The sequence below is a fragment of the Esox lucius genome, chromosome 8, assembly GCF_011004845.1.
Source record: "Esox lucius isolate fEsoLuc1 chromosome 8, fEsoLuc1.pri, whole genome shotgun sequence".
NCBI classification, from domain to species: domain Eukaryota; kingdom Metazoa; phylum Chordata; class Actinopteri; order Esociformes; family Esocidae; genus Esox; species Esox lucius.
In genome coordinates, this window is record NC_047576.1 from 38,402,189 (window position 1) to 38,428,118 (window position 25,930).

Below are 25,930 nucleotides of genomic sequence, written 5' to 3' on the forward strand. Positions count from 1 at the left end.
CCTTTAACTACTAGTTGTTTTAACATTAGAGTATTTCCTATTTGGATTGTAGAATTTATTTTAGTTTGTTTGGATTGAGTAAATGAAGACAATTACACCATATTTCCAGTGTTACTTTTCGTTCATAAGAGGAAACAACTTCCTCACACAGGTCTAGACGCAGTCTGCTGCTCCAGTCCAATCACGATACATAATTAGTTTACACACACTTCCCCACCCCCTTTGCCACAGAGTAAAACTCAAAGATCTGTTTGTTTTCTTACACTTAATTCACTTAATATAGAGCCAGGCTTCTAACATTTTCAGGCAGACACTTATACTTCGTGAATGTGTTACTTCAAACAGACCTTTCTGATAAGTTTTTCCAGTTTAAAAATCCTCCCCACATTCCCCTGTCACTACAGAATTGGCGCTAATGGACGCTTTCTCCTGTTTAAAACCACACTGCTTGAGCTCGCTCGCTCCCAATTCAACAACCCAATCTTATTTATGCAACTAGTTATTTACAGTTTATCACAACACACACACTGCGCGAGTCGCAGCCACTGACTCAAATTATCAACACCATTCTATTTCAAAATATTTACAGTAGGCCTCTGTACATTTCCTAAGTGTATCTTCACACAATTCGCTATACCTATGTTCAAATTGATTCCTATTTCTGGCTATTAACACGGGAAAAAAAAAACTGGAAGCACTTCCAAATGGCGCATCTACGTCCGTCGTCACGCCAACGTCAGCGTTACCAAGTCCTTACCTCCACAGCTGTAACAAGTAGTTTACCCTACAACTATTAAAGCTGGCTTTAAAAAACAGTGCTGCCACCCACTCTACGCAAACTCAAAATTTTACACAGGTTCAACAAGGTCTCCTAATGTCACCAGGTCTCGTTTAATTAGATCACATAAATTCAAGAATATACCCAGCGCCAAGCCGGCAACACCATTAAAAAAAAGTCTATGTTTTATCTTCGTGCCTAACAGAGTCAATTACTCTGTTGCCGCCTCGCGGTCTTTTTATTTAAAAATGTTCAGAGTCTAACTCTGCCGACCCCTATTCGGACTTCTAACGTTTACTCAATCCGGACTTTTAACGATTACTGAATCTGGACTTTTAACGTTTCCTAAAATTTAACAGGCATAACACGGTCTCGTCCTATAGATCACATAAATTCAAGAATGTACACATGCAACCAGGTCTCGTTTAAATAGATCACGTAAATTTCAGAATTTACACCGGTTCAACAAAGTCTCGTTTAAATAGATCACATACATCTAAAAATGTATACGTGTACCCTGGTCCACTTTAATGAACTTCTAATGTGCACTTTTCTTATACCAGGCACTCTTCCTCTGGCTTTTTAACCCTTCCTGTCTTTTTAAGCTTTACCCAGACAATCACAAACCATCACACACAATTCACAGACATTGCTTTTGACTTATCATTTTCAACATAGTTTTCAATTGGATATTACTTTTATCAATAACTTTTACAGATTTGAATAGACTTACGAGTTGATGGCCGTTGACTCTTACATCTAATATTTCTACATAATCCTACGCCAAATTCGATTAAACAGGAATGGCTTACCTTTGAGATGGGCCCATGTAAGAGTCAAGCAGCAGCATCAACCTTTCAGTCCTTTCGAATCTACTCGTTCCTCCGTCCTCCTATCAGAAATCACGTGTACGGGGTCACCAATTGTTAAGAATTTTACGTGTACCAGAATTTCTGAAGAAGGACGAGGCTCCGGTCCAAATGGAAATTTAGCACAATGATTTATTAATATGAATTGATAAGTCAAAATACATGAAATACACTGCAGCGGTCAAATATTTGCTCAACCCTCGAGCTTCCACAAAATATTCGCCCCGAATGAAAATCGAACATCGGTTTTGATACTCCCGCCACAGGGGCGTTTACTTTTCACTCTCATGAGTAAAACCCATCCTTATTGGCTCTTCGTTGGCATGGTGACATGTTGGACGAATCTCTTGGTTTTCGCTATCCAATGAGGAAGGACATGCTCTCACTCTCGGTCATAGATCAACAGGTTCTTTGCATGCAGGTGTGAAATCTTAATCAGGTTACAGTAATTTACATTCTATTGTCCTAACCTAGACTAGAACATCAGGGGGCTGGAGACAGAAGGTCTCTTTGTGCTGCATAGGGGGCAGTTTCATTTGTATGTTAATTGTGGGGTTTTAATCCTGTCTCTCTATCTGAGCCAGGTGTAAATTCTGAGTGAGTGTGGCTGAGTGTAATGTATGGAGTTCTAAACTTTTTATGGTTATTGTATTCAACCATATTTCCCTAACCTGGCTGCAGCATACAATTTAATAAAACAAAAACATAAGAATACATGGTTATTAAATCAGAATTATTTAAACGACATTTATCTCAACAGTACTCAAACCCCTCCACTACGATAAAGTGGCAGTTCATAAAGTTAATAAAGTGCATCGTAACTGCCACATTACAGCTGTTTGGAATGGAATTAGGCAATTTTTGTGGTTTGGAATGGAATTAAGCATGCATACGTTTTGAAAAACAGCCTATTAATTGCATTTTGATATAACTTGATTACTTATCAGAAACATATATCACTGGCGATGTATTCTACTACTATTTAGTCATCAATAGGAAAATGCTAACTCAAAGAAGTAGTGAAATGTTGGATGGACGAAACTGTAGTATTCAACCAATGAGGGAGACTTCAGCCAATCAAAAGCACATCTCTGGAGCTCGATCACATGACATCCAACATTAGTTCCTCAGCTAGCTATATAGAATGTTACTGAAGTCATTGCAATCAACACATGATAGGTTAACTGAATATAAATCAGTGGGGAACATTCTAATTGTTTGAAATAAAAACACAAGAGAAAACAAGCATTCAGAGCTGAATATATCAGTGTTCTTCTTTGTGAGGTAGAGGCACCAGCACAGATCCATCAAAGACAGTACCGGTACAATGCAGATTTCAGACTCGTGAACGGTTAGTTTCGAACACCTTTTCTTCATTATTTCTTGTTTTACCTGCATTTTTCTTTTTCCTCAGTTGATCAATTGCATTCAATTTTATTTACATCCACTCACATACTTGTTATATAATTTTTCAAAATAAATTGGACTAAATCCAAACTTTTGTTATAGTTCATTGCCTTAATATTAATGAGTACACAGTTGTACTAAACAGTTTGCATACCCTTGGAGAATTGGTAATACACTCACCTAAAGGATTATTAGGAACACCTGTTCAATTTCTCATTAATAAAATTATCTAATCAACCAATCACATGGCAGTTGCTTCAATGCATTTAGGGGTGTGGCCCTGGTCAAGACAATCTCCAGAACTCCAAACTGAATGTCAGAGTGGGAAAGAAAGGTGATTTAAGCAATTTTGACCGTGGCATGGTTGTTGGTGCTAGACGGGCTGGACTGAGTATTTCACAAACTGCTCAGTTACTGGGATTTTCACGCACAACCATTTCTAGGGTTTACAAAGAGTGGTGTGAAAAGGGAAAAACATCCAGTATGCGGCAGTCCTGTGGGCGAAAATGCCTTGTTGATGCTAGAGGTCAGAGGAGAATGGGCCGACTGATTCAAGCTGATAGAAGAGCAACTTTGACTGAAATAACCACTCGTTACAACCGAGGTATGCAGCAAAGCATTTGTGAAGCCACAACACGCACAACCTTGAGGCGGATGGGCTACAACAGCAGAAGACCCCACCGGGTACCACTCATCTCCACTACAAATAGGAAAAAGAGGCTACAATTTGCAAGAGCTCACCAAAATTGGACAGTTGAAGACTGGAAGAATGTTGCCTGGTCTGATGAGTCTCGATTTCTGTTGAGACATTCAGATGGTAGAGTCAGAATTTGGCGTAAACAGAATGAGAACATGGATCCATCATGCCTTGTTACCACTGTGCAGGCTGGTGGTGGTAGTGTAATGGTGTGGGGGATGTTTTCTTGGCACACTTTAGGCCCCTTAGTGCCAATTGGGCATCGTTTAAATGCCACGGCCTACCTGAGCATTGTTTCTGACCATGTCTATCCCTTTATGACCACCATGTACCCATCCTCTAATGGCTACTTCCAGCAGGATAATGTTACAAAGCTCGAATCATTTCGAGTTGGTTTCCTGAACATGACAATGAGTTCACTGTACTGAAATGGCCCCCACAGTCACCAGATCTCAACCCAATAGAGCATCTTTGGGATGTGGTGGGATGTGCATCCCACAAATCTCCATCAACTGCAAGATGCTATCCTATCAATATGGACCAACATTTCTAAGGAATGCTTTCAGCACCTTGTTGAATCAATGCCACGTAGAATTAAGGCAGTTCTAAAGGCGAAAGGGGTCAAACACAGTATTAGTATGGTGTTCCTAATAATCCTTTAGGTGAGTGTATATGTACCATTTGTAAAGAAAACATGGGTGAGCATGCAAAACACGCCTTATTTCTTATGGGATTCACATTCAACTGTTGGTCATAACAGAATGGCACAATCATAAAACAAAACATGGCCACAAAGAAAAAATTAACTGACCCCTGTTTAAACCTCTGCATACCATTAGTTCTTAATACTGTGTATTGCCCTCTTTAGCATCAATGACAGTGGCTTTTAAATAGTTGTCTATGAGGCCCGAATTCTTGCAGGTGGTAATGCTGTCCATTCGCCTAGGCCAAATGCCTCCAGGTCATGCAAAGTCTTTGGTCGTCTTGTATGAACTGCATGTTTGAGATCTCCCCAGAGTGGCTCTGTGATATTAAGGTCAGGAGACTGTGATGGCCACTCCAGAGAGTCCCATGCACCACTTTCGTGCAGAAGAATGCAAATTATCTGCGAGTATTTTCTGATAACATGCTGCATTCATCTTGCCATCAATTTTCACAATATTCCCTGTGCCTTTAGAGCTCACACACCTCCAAAATATCAGTGAGCTATTCTGTTCACTATAGGCCTTTTTGACCCATCTCCAAACATAGGGCTTACGGTTGTGACCATAAAGTTCTACTTTGGTCTTGTCACTCCAAATTACAGTGTGCCAGAAGCAGTCAGGCGTGACAAGGTGTTGTCGGGCATATTGTAACCAGGCTTCTGTGTTGAATTGGCTGTTCAAGGTTCTTTCTGGCAACTTGACCATGCAGCTCATTTTGTTGAAGTATCGTCGTATTGTGCTCCTTAAAACAACCACACCGCCTTTTTCCAAAGCAGACTGTATTTCTCTTGAGCTTACCTGTGGGTTTTTCTTTGTATCCCAAACAATTCTTCTGTGAGTTTTGGCTGAACTCTTTCTTGGTCTACCTGACCTTGGCTTGGTATCAAGAGATCCCCGAATTTTACACTTCTTAATAAGTGGTTGAACAGTACTGACAGGCATTTGCAAGGCTTTGGATATCTTTTCTAATCCTTTTCCATGTTTATAAAGTTCCATTACCTTGTTACGCAGGTCTTTTGACAGTTCTTTTCTGCTCCCCATGGCTCAGTATCAAGCCTTCTCAGTGCATCCACGTGAGAGCTAAAAAATGAATTGACTATTTATACTCAAACTAATTGCAATTAAAAAATTGGCATTTTCACGTGTGTAATCTTGTGTAAAGTTTTGATCAGGGACATTTGGGTGATTTCTGTTATTATTATGATTTATAAAGGAGCCAAACAACTGTGTGATAATAAATGGCTTCAGATGATCACTATCCTTAAGTCAAATACATTTTTATTTTCAAAATCAATGCCAGAATTTCACAATATCTGCCAGGGTATGCAAACTTATGAGCACAACTGGAATTTGGTGGGGTAACACCTTATGTGAAAATATAATACATCTTAAGCTGAGAAATAACCCCATCAAATTATGTCATACAATAGCAACCCAGTCAGTGAACTGTTAATCGGTTATACTGGCCAAAATCTATAATTATTGTCCCCAAACAACTGCCAATTAACTGTTCACGATCACTCCTCGCATGTTGCGGGAGGCACTATTTCACAAAAACAGTTAAGTGCCTGTTACTACGGTCTAACGAGTGGCCAGAGCACTCGTTAATTAACGAGCGATGTTACATGCCACCTAAGTAACGATGCTTCCTGGAAATGCACTGATAAAATAGGGTGGCACTTAGGTGCATCTTACGATCATCTTAGTGCTTTGTGAAAACGGGCCCATCTCGGTTGTGTTTGGAACAAAGACAGCTTCTAGACTAATCAAGACATGGACATGATAGGAAACGTTTAAACACCACCGTTATTCTACAGTGCGGCAGAAGTCCCAGCAAACTGCTGTGCTGCTACTCCAGCCATTACATGGTAAGAATAACAGATTCCTTTTTATGAAAGGTATGCTAGCTAGCATGCCATGCCAATGAATTATGTGGAGCTACACATCTAGTTTTGCAAGTGCACCGTTCTGTTCGAAAAGGTAGCTAACGTTTTATAGTAAGCTAACGTAAACAAATTCGTACTTAAACTGAGCTAGCTAACATTTCTTGTTACATAGGCACTAACATTTCTTGTTACATTGGCAATACGGATTTTATCTTGCAAGATGGGTTCACAATTGCTTTTCTAAGCAATAGACCGAAAATAACATTGTCCTTTTGGACCTGACAATATGTGCAAATTGCACTTGGATTACTGGTAGTTTTACTGGATTGATCAATCAAATGTATTCCATCAGCTCTTGATTTTAATTTATTTGTTTACATGTTTTATATTGTGAATGTTCCTGCAACTGTTTACTGTTATATTGCCACAATTTCTGGTGCATTTTCGAATTATGTCTTAGGATTTCTTCAAGATATTCAAACACTTTGTTGGCTACCCAGATAGCAATGAGTCGGCGGACCGGAGGCGGTCCTCCAGAGACAGTGGAAGCGTCAGAATGTCTTAATCACAAACACGTTTGCCGGCTCACCGCCAGCGGCAGCCGCCTTCCTACCGCCTGTGTTCTGCGGCCGGCCCGTGGGCCAACCGCCGTTATACAGAAGGCGGACCATCCGCGGCAAACGCTATTTTCGAGCGATCTGCCACTTATATATATATTTTATATTTATAGCATGCAGTTTATCGAGAATAATGATTGATCAAACCAGACAAATTTCCATTTGGTGTTTTAATTCCACATTTCAAAGTACAGTATCTGTCATTCAAACAAGATGTGTCAGATCACTGAAATAAATAACAGGCAGAAAAAAATATACATATAAATACACACTACAGAACATGCAGGTTTCCAATTAAATTTTGGTTAAAAAAAACCGCCATACAAGCAAATTATAACACAAACAATAATTGTTAATAATATAAAGAGGTCAGCTCTGGGATGAAAATAATTACCAGTAAACATAACAAGTAATGAGGATATTTGGTACCAAAGAATGTGCAGGATACCAAATAAATCGAGGAATAACATCACATTTTCAAGCCATTTCTAACAATAGGAAAAGTGGGTAATAATTTAGAGTAAAGCTCTATCGGCTGTGGGTCCCTTTCAGCTGTGCGGCGCCTTTTTCTGCCTTCACGGTCAGATGCTCCTTTCAGGTAACGCACCTACAGGGTTTCCCAGAATAAAAGAATAAAGTAGTCAGTCCTGGTCCCTCAAATACTAAACTACAACATTTATATCTAGCTCTACTACATGTATAGGTATTAAACTTACAACCACAGGTGTTGTTTGCAAGTTGTACCTGATTGCCCAGTGAGAGCAAACATCTTCAACATTGTCCCTACTTGCTTCACCTGCTCTTGAAGTGAGCCACTGTCATCCGAAGCTACAAAATCAAAGGAATATGGTAATTCTGAACCTACATTACACACAAAAAAGTAAAATTTAAGAAAGAGTGCACGTTCTCACCTGCTTGTGCACTGCATTCCCTCAGAGCTTGGTTTTCATTCTGGAGTGTCTGGAAATCTACATAGAATTTTTTTTAAAACAACTACTATAGGCAGTTAAAACACTGGACAATAAGACATAGGCCTAGAATTTACCTTCATAGCTGAAAACTTTGTGCTGTACACGAGATGCCAGGGGTATCCAAGGGCCAATAACAAAGCGATGACTTTCTCCTATTGATAATCATTGATGTAAAAATATGTTTGAAGTAATTGCATACATTTAATGAATTGGACTTAAATGTAAAACTTAGTTTAGCACAACGTATTACATACCTCCAGCGTTTTCACCCATATGCTGCCAGGGTAAATTTGCTGCTGGTGGTGTAAAGCTTAGTACTTGACGAGCTGGGGGAACAAACATAACAGCTTTAATTTCACTGCAGAGATTGCATATTCAGTAATGAAACAATAATTGAACTGCAAAGCTAATGATATGTACAACACACCTCGACACCTTTTATCCAGAAAGTCAAGTGCCCTAATGAAAAACAGATGATGGATAAAAGGATTCCTAATCTTAAATAGAAGCAATAGTCTCCAAGACAAAAAATGTCACAAATAACATCACTTACTTGTACTCAAACTCTTGGCTCTGTGAAGTGGAGTCTGGATTACTGGGGAGAAACCTGGTTCTGAGAAAGAGGGAACAGAAATTTGAAAATCTAACAAAGTGTATAGTTTAGTTACAGGATCACAAATTAAGCATCACAGCAATACATTTTACATACCAGCTCTATAGTCGACAGATGGCTCAACATTTTCCTGGTTTTCTGGAATTTATGCAACTTCTGTAGCATGTAGTGATTCAAGTGAATGTCCTGTTTGTCCCTCTCAACTCTTTTCAATATTATTTTCCTTTTGGCCCAGTAACTAGACATTGTGACTAACAATGCATTTACCTTTTAAAGCCAAAACGATTGACCAACACTAGGTCTCTTGGGTGAAGATAACCGGTTATGCTCTGGCCAAGGTATCTGCAAGAAAACGTGAACAAAACCTGATTGTTAACGTTAAGAATATACAGTAGCTATGCTGTGGGGGGGAAACATTATCAGCCAAATGTGGAACAGTGAAATTGTTAAAAATAAAATGTATTCACCGAGTGTTGTGATTCAAGTGAACACAGAATTTTCCTCAAACATAAAAAGCACAGCAGTTCAGAGAATTAAAAATCATAATCGCCTTAAATCCAGTACAGTAGCAACACAGCACAAAACTTGCTAGCCACAGTGTGTACTGTAACAAAAGCAAAACAGCATGTACTAGCTAACATTTACTAGCCACTCTAGCTACTGGACTAGCAGCATACTTGTTCAGGCAAACAAAATAATTTTAACAACATATATACATTGTTATTTTTGTAAGAAAACACTAAAAGTTGAACTTAGTCTTTCTAGATGTAAAGCTTTTGCTACCTATTATAGCTCGTTAAAATTCTACATGTACTAGCAACATTGCGTAAACAAGGCTACTTTAGTTAGTTAGGCAAGAACAAAGATGACTACACATTTTAAATATATAAACTAAAAACAATGGAAACATTACACAAAAAGGACACATGTACTTACTTAAACGATGGTAGTCGATGACTTTGCTAGCTAGCAAACTGCAGGCTGTAGTAACTCGCGATTGAGCGACGAACTGATGCGAATGTGTGTCCAAATCAACATGGCTGGTCGATTTTGAGAGTACCCTTGTATTTAAAAGCGGCTTGCTGCCAGATGGACGCGGTCCTTTAGACCGAGGCAACCGCCAGAGAAAATGAAGCAGTCGGACTGCCGGCTAATCGCCGGCGGCATCTCGCAAGAAATGGGAGTGACGTATTCAGCGGCAAACGTTTCATCCCCGCCAGCAGGACGCACCTATAGCCGACAGCTTAGGGCCGGCGGCAAAAAGAAACTGTGTGGATATTTTTTGCTATCTGGGTACACGATTCTTTCGTCTTTTCTCTTGACAAAAAAGTCAGTTATTGTCACATATATTGATACAGTAGTTATTGTATCCATGTCATTCACGAATGGCTAATAAGCTGTTAAAATGGCCATTGGCAAAAGCCAAAGAGTTCATAGATGCTATTTGTGGTGGAGGTAAACTTAATAAAAAACATTACTCAGTTTAACACAATGCTTAATGGCGTCTAGCGACATATTACTTGCTAATAAGCTTTTAAAACGGCCAGTGGCAAAAGTCATACAGTTCATAGATACTATTTGTGGTGGAGGTATACTTAATAATAAACATTACTCAATTTAACACAATAGTTAAAGGTGTCTAAAGAAATATTCAAACTTAGTGTGATGTTAATGAGTGACAAAATTATATATTGTCAAGAGGCTATACTGACACCTGGCAAATGTACAGCTCTGTGGTGTAGTGGTTACCGATACTGCCTTTCATGTAGGTGAGCCTGGTTTGAATCTCGAGAGGGCAGCCACAATTAACACATTCTATTGCAGGCCGGCTGAACTAGGCTTGCCTGGTTTCTTGTATATTATTAATTGTCTTTTCAGCGTGCATTTTCTTAATATTCCATGCCAACAATGTACCTGTTATTCCCCCTTGGTCATACAGAAGTACGTTTGTTATGGATCCGTATGACTACATTTTTCAATTGTCTATTTATTATATTCAGCTCTCAGTACAGACAGATCATAGTTTTTCTGGGTTGTTGTTATTACACATTTGGTTTTCTAATGTTCATAAATCTTGATTGTGCCTTTAGATTTTTGGCTTATGTTACTGCATTTTACTGCTGGCTTTAGTTTTGTGTTTTGTAAAAATCATGGGTTATGGAGTATTATATGAAGTATGTGAAGCACTTGACCTGGTCAACTTTTCTTCAAACAATTTATACAGTTGTGCTGTGTCAAGATGTTGTCGGGGCTTGTAACCGGGCTTGTTTCTGGCATTGGCGCAGTAAAGGCTTCTTTCTGGCAACTCTACCATGCAGATCATTTTTGTTCAAGTCTCGTCGTATTGTGCACCTTGAAACAACTACAAACTCAGTAAGGTAATCTGATTACTTTTAATTTCTTTTAGATTACATTCATATTAAGAGGCATTGGAAAACAAATAGGAATAGCCTATAACCAACGGATCAATCAATGTTAAGAGTTTACGTAGCTGGCCAAAAACAGAATTCGCATTTTACCTTATGAGTTGTGTAGGCTACAGTGCCTTTGAAAATGGGTTTTTAAACCATTGCTTTTTACTTCAATATGATTGGGCTACATCTCTACACGCTAAAGGTTTGTCAGATATTCAGTCATTCCAATTAATCCAATAAACCTTGATCTTCCAGAATCTGACTTTTTATCTGAACATTACACAAAATCTAATGATGCTTAAGCCTGTTATGTTATGGGTTTTATTCATTTATTTAATTGCTTGTAAAAAAAAAGGCATTTACTCAAAGTGTATTGACATTGTTGTATATGAAAATTAAGTTATCCGTAGCTTTTTGAGCATAAACTAAATCTGCAGTAGTCTGATGATTTGCTCCACAACCAACATTTTCTAAATGTTGCACAAGAATGCACGTTTGCAATCGTGAACACCCGCATAGAAATAAGGTTTACCCGCGTGAACGTAACATGTGATTATTATGGCGACCAGTGATGGATTTTCAAAACGCCGTTGGGGAGCTGTTTGAAAAATGTTCCACGTTATGTAATCCTGCTCAGTTTTTGCACATTTAGCATTGCCAAATGTAAAAAAAATGCATTACAATTTTCAACTGTTACTTTTTCAGACATTTAGAGAGAAAATCATGTAAATTCATGCAATAACTTTTCCAAGAGTAGTGTTCTGCAGTAACGCAAAATTATAAAATAATACCTTAAATGTTAAATATATAAGACGGTGACAGCAGGTCATTTCAAGGTGGTGACAGGGCGGGTCTGAAATCCCAGGTGCATGAGCGGGTGAGTCCTTTGTGGTAGGTATTCCTAACGGGGTATGGAGAGCTGAATTACTGGACTAATAACAGGAAAAACACAAACTAGCAAGCATGAACGGAACAGCGAACAATGAGGCATGGAATATTGCCGGTAAGGCAGGAACTTACAAACCTGACTAACGATCCGGCAGGGGCGAGACGTCAGGACTTCTCCTATACGCTGCGGGTCAGAGGCGTTGCTAGGATCACAATACATTCGTGGCCCGGGACAGAAAGTTCAGGGTTTTGAATGTACATGCGGAAAATTTCGATGTACACGCTAGCGCCCTATACGTCTACATTGTCATAACGCGCAATAGGAATTGTAGATGAATAGGGGCTATTTTTATTATTTTTTTTGTTCCATTTGAGATCCGGAGCACAGGGATCATCTCCGTACTGACGTCACACCCCCTCACCCGTAGTCCAGAAGACCGAAACATAGAGAAGACAAGAGGACACAAACAGGCCAATGCACAAGATAGACACTCCTTCACAAACGACACCTACGAAAACATACACCTCACAGAGGGGGGGTTGTGACAATTATGGTGAAGCCTATACCTCACCTGTATATTATTGCGCCACTGACTCCGAGCGCTTTTGATGTTCCTTTACTAATTTAAAACGTATTAATCATTTAAAAAATTTCCAGTGTATTGCTTATTTTTAAAACCCTTAAATTTACAAAACATGCTAATAAATGCATTAATGACGGATACTTCTACTTCACTCGCAGTGGCTGTTTAACTTTTGAGGTTACCTCACATCATAACTAAACTAGAAGTAGAACTTGGGAAAGTGGATAATAAAAGATGAAAACATACAGTGGGGAGAACAAGTTTTTGATACACTGCCGATTTAGCATATTTTCCTACTTAAAAAGCATGTAGAGGTCTATCATTTTTATCATAGGTACACTTCAACTGTGAGAGACGGAATCTAAAACAAAAAATCCAGAAAATCACATTGTATGATTTTAAATAAGTAATTTGCATTTTATTGCATGACATAAGTATTTGATCACTTACCAACCAGTAAGAATTCCGTCTCTCACAGACCTGTTAGTTTTTCTGTAAGAAGCCCTCCTGTTCTCCACTTATTGCCTGTATTAACTGCACCTGTTTGAACTCATTACCTGTATAAAAGACACCTGTCCACCCATTGAATCAAACAGACTCCAACCTCTCCACAATGGCCAAGACCAGAGAGCTGTGTAAGGATATCAGGGATAAAATTGTAGACCTGCACAAGGCTGGGATGGGCTACAGGACAAAAGGCAAGCAGCTTGGTGAGAAGGCAACAACTGTTGGCGCAATTATTAGAAAATGGTTCAAGATGACGGTCAAAAATAGAGCTTTTTGGTCTAAACTCCACTCGCCGTGTTTGGAGGAAGAAGAAGGATGTGTACATCCCCAAGAACACCATCCCAACCGTGAAGTATGAAGGTGGAAACATCATTCTTTGGGGATGCTTTTCTGCAAAGGGGACAGGAGGACTGCACCGTATTGAGGGGAGGATGGATGGGGCCATGTATCGCAAGATCTTGTCCAACAACCTCCTTCCCTCAGTAAGAGCATTGAAGATGGGTCGTGGCTGGGTCTTGCAGCATGACAACGACCTGAAACACACAGCCAGGGCAACTAAGGAGTGGCTCTGTAAGAAGCATCTCAAGGTCCTGGAGTGGCCTAGCCAGTCTCCAGACCTGAACCCAATAGAAAATCTTTGGAGGGAGCTGAAAGTCTGTATTGCCCAGCGACAGCCCCTAAACCTGAAGGATCTGGAGAAGGTCTGTATGGAGGAGTGGGCCAAAATCCCTGCTGCAGTGTGTGCAAACCTGGTCAAGACCTACAGGAAACATATGATCTCTGTAATTGCAAAGAATGGTTTCTGTACCAAATATTAAGTTCTGCTTTTCTGATGTATCAAATACTTATGTCATGCAATAAAATGCTAATTAATTACTTAAAAATCATACAATGTGATTTAATGAATTTTGTTTTAGATTCCGTCACTCACAGTTGAAGAGTACCTATGATAAAAATGACAGACTTCTGCATGCTTTGTAAGTGGGAAAACCTGCAAAATCAGCAGTGTATCAAATACTTGTTCTCCCCACTGTATGTACATGGTATCTGATGGAGTTGGGGCAAGGGAGAGTGGTTTCAATTAAGTGTTTGCTGGTAAGAAAATAATGTATATTGCAATGATGTCTCTTATTTATCACAGATGTCACCAGGTGGGGGATACGTTGGGAAGGGTACTCTGCTAAAACCCTTTACAACCCTGTGCAGTGTGAAAATGTACTTACCCACAAATATACAGGGATAGAACCCTGAATGCCAGGGTCTAATCACACATCAGTTGTATTTTACTAGTTCTAATAATGTGACAGTTGAATTTACTTGTCTCTCACTGTTATTTCTCTGTGAAACTTCTTGTGAGGCAAACAAATAACTGTCATACAATTTAAAGAGCACCTGCTAAAAACTATTTCTACTACAATGATCAGCTCTTTAAAGTCAACAGAAAATGTAACTAGCTTGATGGCTAGCAACCAAATAATTCAGATTAACACTATATTTGGAGAAAGAAATTGATAAAGTTCCGCACTGATAGATGTATGGATGAAAGTGAATGCGGGTGTCATTACATGTTTGTGTTGTGTGGTAGAGCTTCTCTGGAAATCCAATTTTAGCAGTAGGATCAACAATCACCCGTGACTGCAGAAATATTCAAGTGAGCACTTAGCATTCCATGCTATGTGAATGACATGTCAACTTAATCCGATCATGGATAAGGAATGTAAATATTCTTATTGTATCCAAACTGCTCATATCCATAATGATACTCATATTGTCCAAATACTCGGGACAACCCTAATTTTGACACAAAAAAAAGATATCCAGCTACTGTATCCATGTTCTCAAAACTAAAAACAAATTTAAACCATGGGTTATGTAATTGGCAATAAGGGGGAGGGTTATGGGTTTGTTTGAAAACATAGTCAGAATCTATACTCTTGACTGACTGGTGTTAGTGAGATGGTAGTGTTGCAATATGCGGTAATATACACTGGTGGAATGTCTAACATTAGCTGAAACTTAATCTTAAATAAAGACTAGCGGAATGGCCTATTGTGGAGCTGTTGCCATTCAGTATTCAAACTCCCATTGACCACTACCTTTGCAGTTCCTTTTAATCAAAAGTAGTGACATGAACCAGCCTTTGAGTGCTAGTAATGGCAACATTCTTCAAACGTGTAAGCATATCAAGTACTAGGAAATTGTTTTTTTTACACATTCTAAAACATTTACCAGTACAAATGTGTTTTTCATTAACATTTTATTTTGACAAGCCACTTTCCACTAAATCTGGTGTAAATGTTCAGAAGTCAGAGTTACTGCATTTTAGCTGTTTATATTGAGCAAGCATGTTTACCAAGCAATTTTTGTAATTTAACATTTTTATCACCAGTAACAGATTGTAGCCACCTGTCTAAACAGTAAACTCCCACAAGCACTATTTTCAATAACCAAAGCATAAACAACATGCAATTAATTTCAGAATGTGTTTAAAGTTATGTTATCCTTTATTGGACAGGAAAGAGGAGAAAAATAGAGGAGGAAGTATTTGCTGAACGAACAGTCAAGCAGATTTAAACCCATGCTGCAGCAGAGAATGTGCACATTATGTTGTAACTTAGACTACTGGACATCACTAGGCCACTAATTTTAGGTTATTAACATTTAAGACTTTGAGTTTCAGTCAGTGTAATCCATAGGATCATGTTTGAAACTGGGTGACCAGGGAGGGGTGAGAGGGCTCTGCACTAATGTTTGCTGCATGCTTACTTTGCCTAGAGTTATGTAGGAACTCAATGGAAGGCACATGGCAGTTGGTGACGCTTTCTGCAAATCATTGCAATTTACATATTTCAATATTATAATGTTTCCTGCTCATGGTTTTGTGTTCTTCAGTTGCCCCAGCCATCCACGAGATGAAAAGCCATGGAGTTGGGTTGGGACGCACAGCTCTGCTGAGGTGTGAGGCTGCAGCTGTACCCACACCAACATTTGAGTGGTATAAGGGAGATAAAAGGTGAGAGGTCTTGGTCGTTTGCTATGAAACACTGGTCCTTGAGTGTGTTCTGAAGAATTATAGGTTTTTGGCACTTAATACATGTTATAGGGTTAATTTCATGATTTATTTATCCAAAATAAATATTTTAAACTAATGTATATGCATGTTATCTAACTATGAAAGCTGTCTTATCTGCCTAAAATAAATGATGTACAAAAAAAGATCAACATTTTATTTGGTTCATCTGTCTGAGATAAATGGTCTTTACAAATGTACGTAAAAAATCTTCAGCATCCTTTTTTAGCGGTCTGTTGCCCTTAACTGCTAAATGGGCAAGATATTTTTTGCAGAAAAGTTTGAAATACTTTGACCGGGTAATCCCTAGTCAGTGATGATAGTTGCCCCATAAGCCTCCTGAACTCAAGGAAGAGCCTTAAAAGCAGCAAAGCAGCCATTTAATGTATCTAACAGATTAAATAGCCGACAGTGTGCACCCCTACGGTCTCAACAGTAATGTTGCTGGGTAACTGTAATGCCGCTGGGTAACTGTGTGCTGTTAATTATCATTCTGTGCAACCAATGTTAAGACACTATTTTGGATTAAATCAATTAAATTGCATTAAGTGAAAAAGCACTTGCCTGTGAAACATGTTTACATGAGAAAAACCATTCTGTAAAACTGTAGAAATTCTAGTAGCACCAAATATCTAAACACTGAATGATATCAATGTAAATTTCTTTCTATCCTTTCTTTTAATTCATTTTATTATGTATTAGATCTATTTTATGTAAAAACATGCATTTGTGTAGAATAAGGACGTTTTTTTGTCTGTTTTGTACAGATTTATCGTTATAATTAAGGGTAATATTTGCTGATGCCTTTATCAACAGGACGCACCATAAAGGAAATAATTGTTTTATTAGAAATGAGACACCTGATTCATGCTATCAAAAATGAATGGTTGACTGATTGAATTAGTGTGTCAGTGTAGTGTGACACAGACAGACCATTATAACACTTAAAAGTGTAGGTCTTTCCTTTAGAGATATTGCAAAGGAATCCAAGTTGTCATTGAGTAGTTTCCTACACCATCAAAAGGAACATGGAAACTGGAGAAAACTCTAACAAGAAGAGGTCTGGCAGACCCAAAGCCACAAAAGAATATGTGAAATGTCTCACATCTGGATTAATGCAACTCACTCCTAGTAGGCCTTGCAGCGTGTGAACAAACCCCTGCAACTCATCCAGAATGCTGCGACCCATCTGGTGTTCAACCTTCCAAGTTCGACCATCTAATTAAAACATTATTTCAGCAAGGAACACAGACTGAGATCAAGGTCTCTTTAACAGCTAGGCCCTGTTGTACACAGTTTGTTTCTCACCCCTTTTCTTCACACACTACACTGTTGATGCTCAAATCTATTTTAAAGCTATGGTTCTTGTTTATGGACCAACAAGAGGAGCTTCTCTTACCTACCTTCAGACAATGCTCAAACCTACATCCCTACTCAGGCTTTTCATTCAGTATAGTCGCTCTGGATAAGAGCATCTGCTAAATGGCACTTTGTATGCAACCAACACCCATAGATTCTCTGCATCCCAGGTCAAGGCTTGCCTACCATTCCTGTGCCATCTTATGGATGGACATTGTGAACAGTCAAAATGACTGCTATCACAACCAACCTCAAGAAACAAGGACATGACCCGGATAACCTTAACAACTACGGACCCATTTCCAACCTCACGTTTCTGGCGAAAATCCTGGAGTGGGCAGTTGCTACCCAACTACAGTGTCACATGACCAATCACAACCTGTATGAACCTTTCCAATTTGGGTTCCGAACTAAGCACAGCACAGAGATTGCCCTTGTTAAACTCAACAACTACCTCCTCATTGCCGCAAACTCTTATTTCAACATTCTCATCTTTCTTTATCTTTTTGCTTCCTTTGATACTGTCTGACGCACCACCTTCCTTAACCACATGGAAACAGTCCTGGGTATAACTGCAACAGCACTTGACTGGGTTCTGTTCCTATTTAGCTGACTGTAAGCAGCTTGTGTCGCTTGGGGGCTTACAATCCCCCCAAGCCCCTGCCAACCAAGGTCTGCCTCAGGGTTCTCTGCTTGGACCCTTGCTTTTCATCATCTACAGTTGTGCTCATAAGTTTGCATACCCTGGCAGAAATTGTGAAATGTTGGCATTGATTTTGAAAATATGACTGATGAAAACTGTCTTTTATTTAAAGATAGTGTTGATATGATGCCATTTAATATCACAGTTGTTTGGCTCCTTTTTAAATAATAATGAGTACAGAAATCACCCAAATGGCCCTGATCGAAAGTTTACATACCTTTGAATGTTTGGCCTTGTCACAGACACACATGGTGATATAAAACAGGTGAAAATGGCAATTAAAGGGGAATTTCCCACAGCTGTAGCTTTTTAAGTTGCAAAAAGTGTCTGTGTATAAATAATCAGTGAGTTTGTTAGCTCTCACGTGGATGCACTGAGCAGGCTAGATACTGAGCCATGGGGAGCAGAAAAGAACGGTCAAAAGACCTGCATTACAAGGTAATAGAACTTTATAAAGAAGATATCCAAATCCTTGCAAATGCCAGTCAGTACTGTTCAATCACTTATTAAGAATTGGAAAATTCTGGGATCTTTTGATACCAAGGTCATGGTCAGGTAGATCAAGAAAGATTTCAGCCAAAACTGCCAGAAATTGTTCGGGATACAAAGAAAAACCCACAGGTAACCTTGTGAAATGCAGGCTGCTCTGGAAAAAGACGGTGTGGTTGTTTCAAAGAGCACAATACGACGATACTTGAACAAGCTGTATTAGCTGTATGGTTGAATTGCCAGAAAGAAGCCTTTAACTGCGCCAATGACACATAAAAAGCCTGGTGACAATATGTCAGACAACACCTTGACATGCCTCACAGCCTCCGGCACACTAATTTGGAGTGACGAGACCAAAATAGATCTTTATGTTCATAACCATAACCGCTATGTTTGGAGAGGGGTCAACCAGGGGTGAACAGAATACCATCCCCACTCTGAAGCATGGTGGTGGCTCCCTAATGTTTTGGATGTGTATGAGCTCTAAAGGCACAGGGAATCTTGTGAAAAATGATGGCAAGATGAATGTAGCATGTTATCAGAAAATACTGGAAGACAATTTGCATTCTTCTGCACGAAAGCTGCGCATGGGGCCCTCTTGGACTTTCCAGCACGACAATGACCCTAAGAACAAAGCCAAGTTGACCCTCCAGTGGCTACAGCAGAAAAAGGTGAAGGTTCTGGAGTGGCCATCCCAATCTCTTGACCTTAATAATACGGGTGTGCAGACTCTTGAACAGGGGACAGTTCATTTATTTTCTTTATTGCCATTTTGTTTTGTTTTATGATTGTGCCATTCTGTTATGACCTACAGTTGAACGTGAATCCCATAAGCAATAAAAGACCTGGTTTTCCTGCTCAATCATGTTTTCTTTACAAATGGTACATATATTACCAGTTCTCCGAGGGTATGCAAACTTTTGAGCACAACTGTACATGCACAACTGTGATCTCCACATCAGCTTTAATTCACCTTCGTAACATCTCCTGACTCCGCCCATCCCTCTCAGACCCAGTAGCATAGACCTTCATACGTGCTTTTGTAACATTGCGTCTGAAGTACTACAATGGAGTCCTGTTTGGGGTTTCAGGCAAAACCCTGGACCCGCTCAAGTTCAAGTTCAGTCCTCACTCGCACCAAACCCTGGGAACACATCACTCCCGCTGTGTACAACTTGCACTGGCTCCCTGTCATGTTCCACATCAATTTATAAGATCATGCTCCTCACCAACAAGGCCCTCCATGGTCTTGCCCCCTCTTTCCTGTCCAACCTTCATATACACACCTCCTTCTTGTACAGTGAGGAGAACAAGTATTTGATACAAAAATCCTGAAAATCACATTGTATGATTTTTAAATAATTAGCATTTTATTGCATGACATAAGTATTTTGAGCATTGAAGATGGGTCGTGACCCAAAACACACGGCCAAGGTAACAAAGGAGTGGCTCAAGAAGTACTCTTCACAGTTGAAGAGTACCTATGATAAAAATGACAGAAATGCTTAGTAAGTGGGAAAACCTGCAATGCTCTTTTTACGTCCAGTCATGTTACTGACATGTTGTTAGTTGAGAGATGTTCCACCATGTTTTTTTAGCATTACACAACTTTTCCAGTCCTGTTTGTACCAGCTTATTTTTAAATGTGTTGCTGGCATTAAATTCAAAGTGTGCATTTATTTTTCAAGAAACAATAACATTTCTCAGTTTCAATATTTATGTTGTCTTTGTACTTTCTATTAAATATTTGTTCTATTAAAATGTATTTGCACATCATTCTGTTTTTATTTCCATTTTACACAGCATCCCAACTTTTTTGGAAATTAGGTTGTAAATTTAGCCTTGAAGGTTTATGCTAACAATTCCTACAGGTGTTATTTGGACAGTATTGTACTGCAGGAAGTAGTATATTGCCATCGTAATGATGAGGAAAAAGGCAATTAATAAATAATATTACACTTAAATGTGTAGGTCTTTCCCAGGACTGGCCCTAGGCATAAGCGACATAGGCGGTCCCGGACCAATAGGGAAGAGGGGGCCCCAAAATATAATTTTGCTTAGGGCCTCCAAAAGGCTATGGCTGGCCGGTTTGACAGGTTGAATGGCAGTAAGATTGCAAATTAAAATTAAAAGGTGGAAAAATAAGAAAGCATGAAGCACCGCCAGTGGACTACAGAAGACTGGACTGATTAATCAAAATGTGAAATGCCATTGAGAAGGTGAAAGAGTTCATCAGTGTGTGACACCAACTGTCAAACTTGGGAGGAGGAAGCATGATGGCCTGGGGCTCCCTTGCTGGATCCACAGTCTGCGACTTATACAGAATGAGTGGCACCCTGAATTACAATGGTTTCCACAGTATTTTGCAGCACCTCTGATTGGTCAGGGGTTCATGCTACAGCAAGATCATGACCCAAAACATACCTCCAGACTATGTCAGAACTACATTAGAAGAAAAGCACATATTGGTAGGCTTGAAAGCATGGAATGGCCTGCATCGAGCTAATTTGGAATGAACTGGGCCAGAAGGTTGAAAGCAATCAACAAGTGCAACAAATTTGTGGGAAGTTCTGCAACAGTGTTGGGAAGAATTTGTATTTCTGTTGTTGAAAGAATGCCTTGAGTGTGTTTGGAAATTATTTGATCCCCTGCTGATTTTGTACGTTTGCCCACTGACAAAGAAATTATCAGTCTATACTTTTAATGGTAGGTGTATTTGAACAGTGAGAGACAGAATAACAACCAAAAAATCCAGATGTAATGTAAAAAATGTAAAAAAATATATATATGTATTTGCATTTTAATTAGTGAAATAAATGGAAATAACACAAAAGAACTGTCAATCTCCCTCGGTCTGGGGCTCCATGCAAGATCTCACCTTGTAGAGTTGCAATGATCATGAGAATGGTGAGGAATCAGCCCAGAACTACACGGGAGGATCTTGTCAATGATCTCAGGGCAGCTGGGACCATAGTCACCAAAATAATTATTGGTAACACACTACGCCGTGAAGGGCTGAAATCCTGCAGCAACCGCAAGGTCCCCCTGCTCAAGAAAGCACATACACAGGCCCATCTGAAGTTTGCCAGTGAACATCTGAATGATTCAGAGGAGAACTGGGTGAAAGTGTTGTGGTCAGATGACCACAGCTCTTTGGCATCAACTCAACTCACTGTGTTTGGAGCAGGAGGAATGCTGCCTATGACCCCAAAAACACCATCCCCACTGTCAAACATTATGTTTTGGGGGTGTTTTTCTGCTAAGGACACGGGAAAACTTGGGTGTGAACCTCCTTCCCTCAGCCAGGGCATTGAAAATGGGTCGTGGATGGGTATTCCAGCTTGACAATGACCCAAAACACACGACCAAGGTAACAAAGGAGTGGCTCAAGAAGAAGAACATTAAGGTCCTGGAGTGGCCTTGCTAATCTCCAGAACTTAATCCCATAGAAAATCTGCAGAGGGATCTGAAGGTGTGTGTTGCCAAACGTCAGCCATGAAATGACTTGGAGAAGATCTGCAAAGAAGAGTGGGATAAAATCCCTCCTGAGATGTTTGCAAACCAGGTGGCCAACTACAATGTCACTGTCAACTTTATTTATAAAGCACATTTAAAACAACTTTCATTGACCAAAGTGTTGTTCAGGACAAAATAACAAAGTATACAAAAAATATACATAAGACACAGACAAAATAGCAGCACAGACATTTAATATCAACTCAGCTAAGATTTAAAAGCCAGAGTAAAAAGGTGCATCTTTAGCAATGACTTAAAAGTGTGTATAGTCTGGGCATTTTTAATATGCAGTGGTACGCTATTCCAGAGGATGGGACCATCCACCACGAAAGCTCGATCCCCCCTAGTTTTTAGCCTGGCTTTTGGGACAATTAGAAATAACTGGTTAGCTGACCTCCGTGCTCAGGCTGGAGAATGACAGATATAAAGGGGCCACAGAGTCTATAAAACAGGCTGTACAGAGTCTTTATATGTTGTTTTTATAGGCATGTACATTTGTACATCGTCGGCAAAGAAATGAAAGGAGATATGTATTGTGTTTCTTAAAAAGGGACCCCAAGGGCAACATATATAGTGAAGAAAGGATTGGGCCTAAAATGGAGCCTTGTGGGACCCCACAAGTGAGATGTGCTGTGATTGATGAAAATTCGGCTAGGTGGGCCGAAAAACTCATATCATTCAGGTATGACTCAAACCATTTCAGGACAGTTCCTTTGATGCCAATGGACTGTTCAAGGCGTTTCAAGAGAATCCTATTATCCACCGTGTCAAAGGCTGCAGACAGGTCCAGAAGCACCAGAATAGCAGGGCTCCCTGAGTCAACAGTTTCAAGAAGATCGTTAAAAACTCTTAAGAGTGCCGTTTCAGTACTATGATGTGGCTTGAAGCCAGACTGAAACCTTTCCTGGATATCATGATTTTCTAAAAACATTGTAAATTGGTTAAGAACTACTCTCTCTAGTATTTTAGAGAGAAAAAGGTAGCTTAGAGAGTGGCCTAAAAATTGACAGAACATTATTTTCTTAACAGCATGTTTAAAAGCAGCTGGAACACACCCAGAAATAAGGCAAGTATTAATCAGAATAACAATACTGGGCCCAACCATATCAAAACCATATTTTAAAAGAACGAGAAGGAATGGAATCCAGGGGACAGTTTGTGGGGCGCATGGTACGAACTACCTTTGTTTATAATGCGAGTGATACAGGCTGAAACTGATTGAAGACAGCTGGAAAAGTAGAGGGAGCAGAAGGGTCTAGGGCGGAGGAAGTCGGTATATTTTTTAGAGCAGCAATCTTTCCAATCTTTTTTTTCTTTCCATCCTCACACGGTTTGGGTGATGGAACAATACAAGCTGCGCTACTGGGGTAATTCAGAGAGTTAAGAGAGTTGAAGAGAACCAGAGGCCTATGGTTATTGTTGGAAACAAGGTTTGATATAAATGTTGCTTTTTTAGCTTTAACAGCTCTCTGATAGTTAGTACAACAGTCACGTAACATTCCTAGGGAAACCTGGAGTTTATCCCTCCTTCCATTTTCTTTCAGCCTGTCTAAGTGAACGTCTGAGAGTGCGGGTACTGTCGTTTAGCCAAGGCTCTAAAGATGGCTTTGCGCGTTTAGATTTAAATGGCGCAACAGAGTCTAAGATATCAGTGCAAGTAGAATGCATGAGAGTTGTAAAATCATCAGCGCTAAGAGCACAGGTGTCATCTAGATTACACAACATAGACTTGTTAAAAGCATTGGAAAAATGCAACGAAGTTAAGGGGTATTAATCGCATGCAATTTACCTGCAGGAACAAAATTTGCAGCCTTAGAGCAGGGAAATGTGACAGTGAACTAAACAGGCAGGTGATCTGATATACAAATATCACAAATTTCAGTGATGTGGACACAAACCGTAAGACAACACAATGTCCAGTGTGTGCCCTTTTTCATGTGTTGGACAAGTCACTGACTGAACGAGATTAAAGGAGTCTATAAGACTCATAAAATCCTTGACCAAAAGACTATATTCACAGCAAACATGTATATTAAAATCACCAACAATTAAAAAATGATTGTTTTTTAGTTAGTCTCCCCAGCACACCTCCAAGCTTTCCCCGTCTCTTCAGGCGTTTCTTAAAAGATTTTTACGAGAATAGGCACAGGGTAGGCGACGCAGGTCTACAGGGAAATTAGATGAGAAGCGAGATCTGTAATCTGCTCTCCCAAGTAATGCTTTAACAGCAGCAATTCAACTGCCTCTCGAATGCTAAAAAGAGCTTGGCGATCATAAATGAATAACGCAGAGACATTACAACGACAAATACATGAAAACAAAGCAACAACAAACACAATACTGAGCAGATGATTCGCTGCAAACACTGGGGACATCTTGAATCAGCTGATCAGAACTACAAGAAATATCTGACGTCTGTGATTGCCAACAAGGGTTTTGCCACCAAGTACTAAGTAATGTTTTGCAGAGGGTTCAAATAATTATTTTACTCATTAAAATGCAAATCAATTTATAACATTTTAGACATGCATTTTTTATTTATTTTTTTGTTGTTATTCTGTCTCTCACTGTTTAAACCTAATCATTAGACTGATAATTTCTTTGTCAGTGGGCAAATGTACAAAATCAGCAGGGGATTAAATCATTTTTTCCCTCACTATATCTGCAAAAGGTGGCTACTTTGAGTCTAAAATATAGATTACATTTTGTTAGCAAGCAAGTTTATTTATATAGCACAATTCATACATAAAAGCAATTTACAATGAAAATAAATATATAAAAATGCATATAGAATAAAACAGTCATTGTTAAAATTCTCTAACCACCATCCAGGGGGACTCTCCACCCCGGTATCTCAATCCTTGCACTCAAGCGCTAGGATGAACACGGCAGTCCTTTCGTGAGATGTCAGTGTTTTACCCTGGCCGTCTCCGGGGGAACATTTATGCCATGTCTGTACATGCATTTAATATTCATCCTCAATGACTTACAGTTACCATAACTGTTTACTGTACCACCCCAGTATCTCAATCCTCATGCTCTATCGCTTGGATAAACTCGTCAGTCCTTTTGTGAGATAATAACCTACATCGATGTCTAAACAACAGCACTAGAACTTGCATTATCCGTCATCAGCAGCTTGTTACATTTACACAGAGGTTTTTACTCTGATAGCACCAGAGTAAAAACAATTGGTAAAACGGCAAAATAGAATAACAACGAAATAATAAAACATTCAATCAAAGAAAGAGAGAAATATAAAAATACATCATAATAAAACATCAAAGAAGAAAATAGAAGAAAAACCAATAAAAACAATGTTGTTGAGTTCAAGCGCTCAGTCATAATTGCTTGAAAATAAGTGTTTTTAACCTGCATTTAAAAATTGATACATTTGGGGCACGTCTAAGATCTTCTGGTGGTTTATTCCAGTTGTGTGTAGCATAACTGCTAAATGCAGCTTTGCCATGTTTAGTTTAGACTCTGGGCTCTACTAGCTGACCTGAGTTCTTGGATCTAAGAGCCCTGCTCGATTTGTACTCTTCAACATATCAGAAATGTATTCAAGGCCTAAACCATTCAGTGATTTATAGACTAAAAGCACCACTTTAGAAAATCTATTCTGTAACTGACTGGAAGCCAATGCAAAGATATAAGAACTGGAGTGATGTGCTCTGTTCTCTTGGTCATGATTAACATTCTAGCAGCAGCATTCTGAATGAGCTGCAGCTGTTTTAGTCTTTTTGGGGATTCCATTTAAGAGCCCATTGCAGTTGTCAATTAGAGATAAAGGCATGGATTAACTTCTCTTGGTCTTTTTGGGACACCAGGCCCTTGATTCTGGCTATATTTTTAAGA

The 25,930-nt window shown here is 39.4% G+C and overlaps 1 protein-coding gene across 1 annotated transcript in view; it reads left to right on the forward strand.

Annotated features, from left to right (window-relative positions):
- adgrl4 (adhesion G protein-coupled receptor L4) overlaps nt 1–25,930 on the forward strand; it is a 522,719-nt gene that overhangs the window by 201,561 nt on the left and 295,228 nt on the right. The window contains exon 5 of the mRNA XM_034293731.1: nt 15,828–15,948. Within this exon, the coding sequence (XP_034149622.1) occupies nt 15,828–15,948 (121 nt within the window). The remainder of the gene's footprint in view (nt 1–15,827; nt 15,949–25,930) is intronic.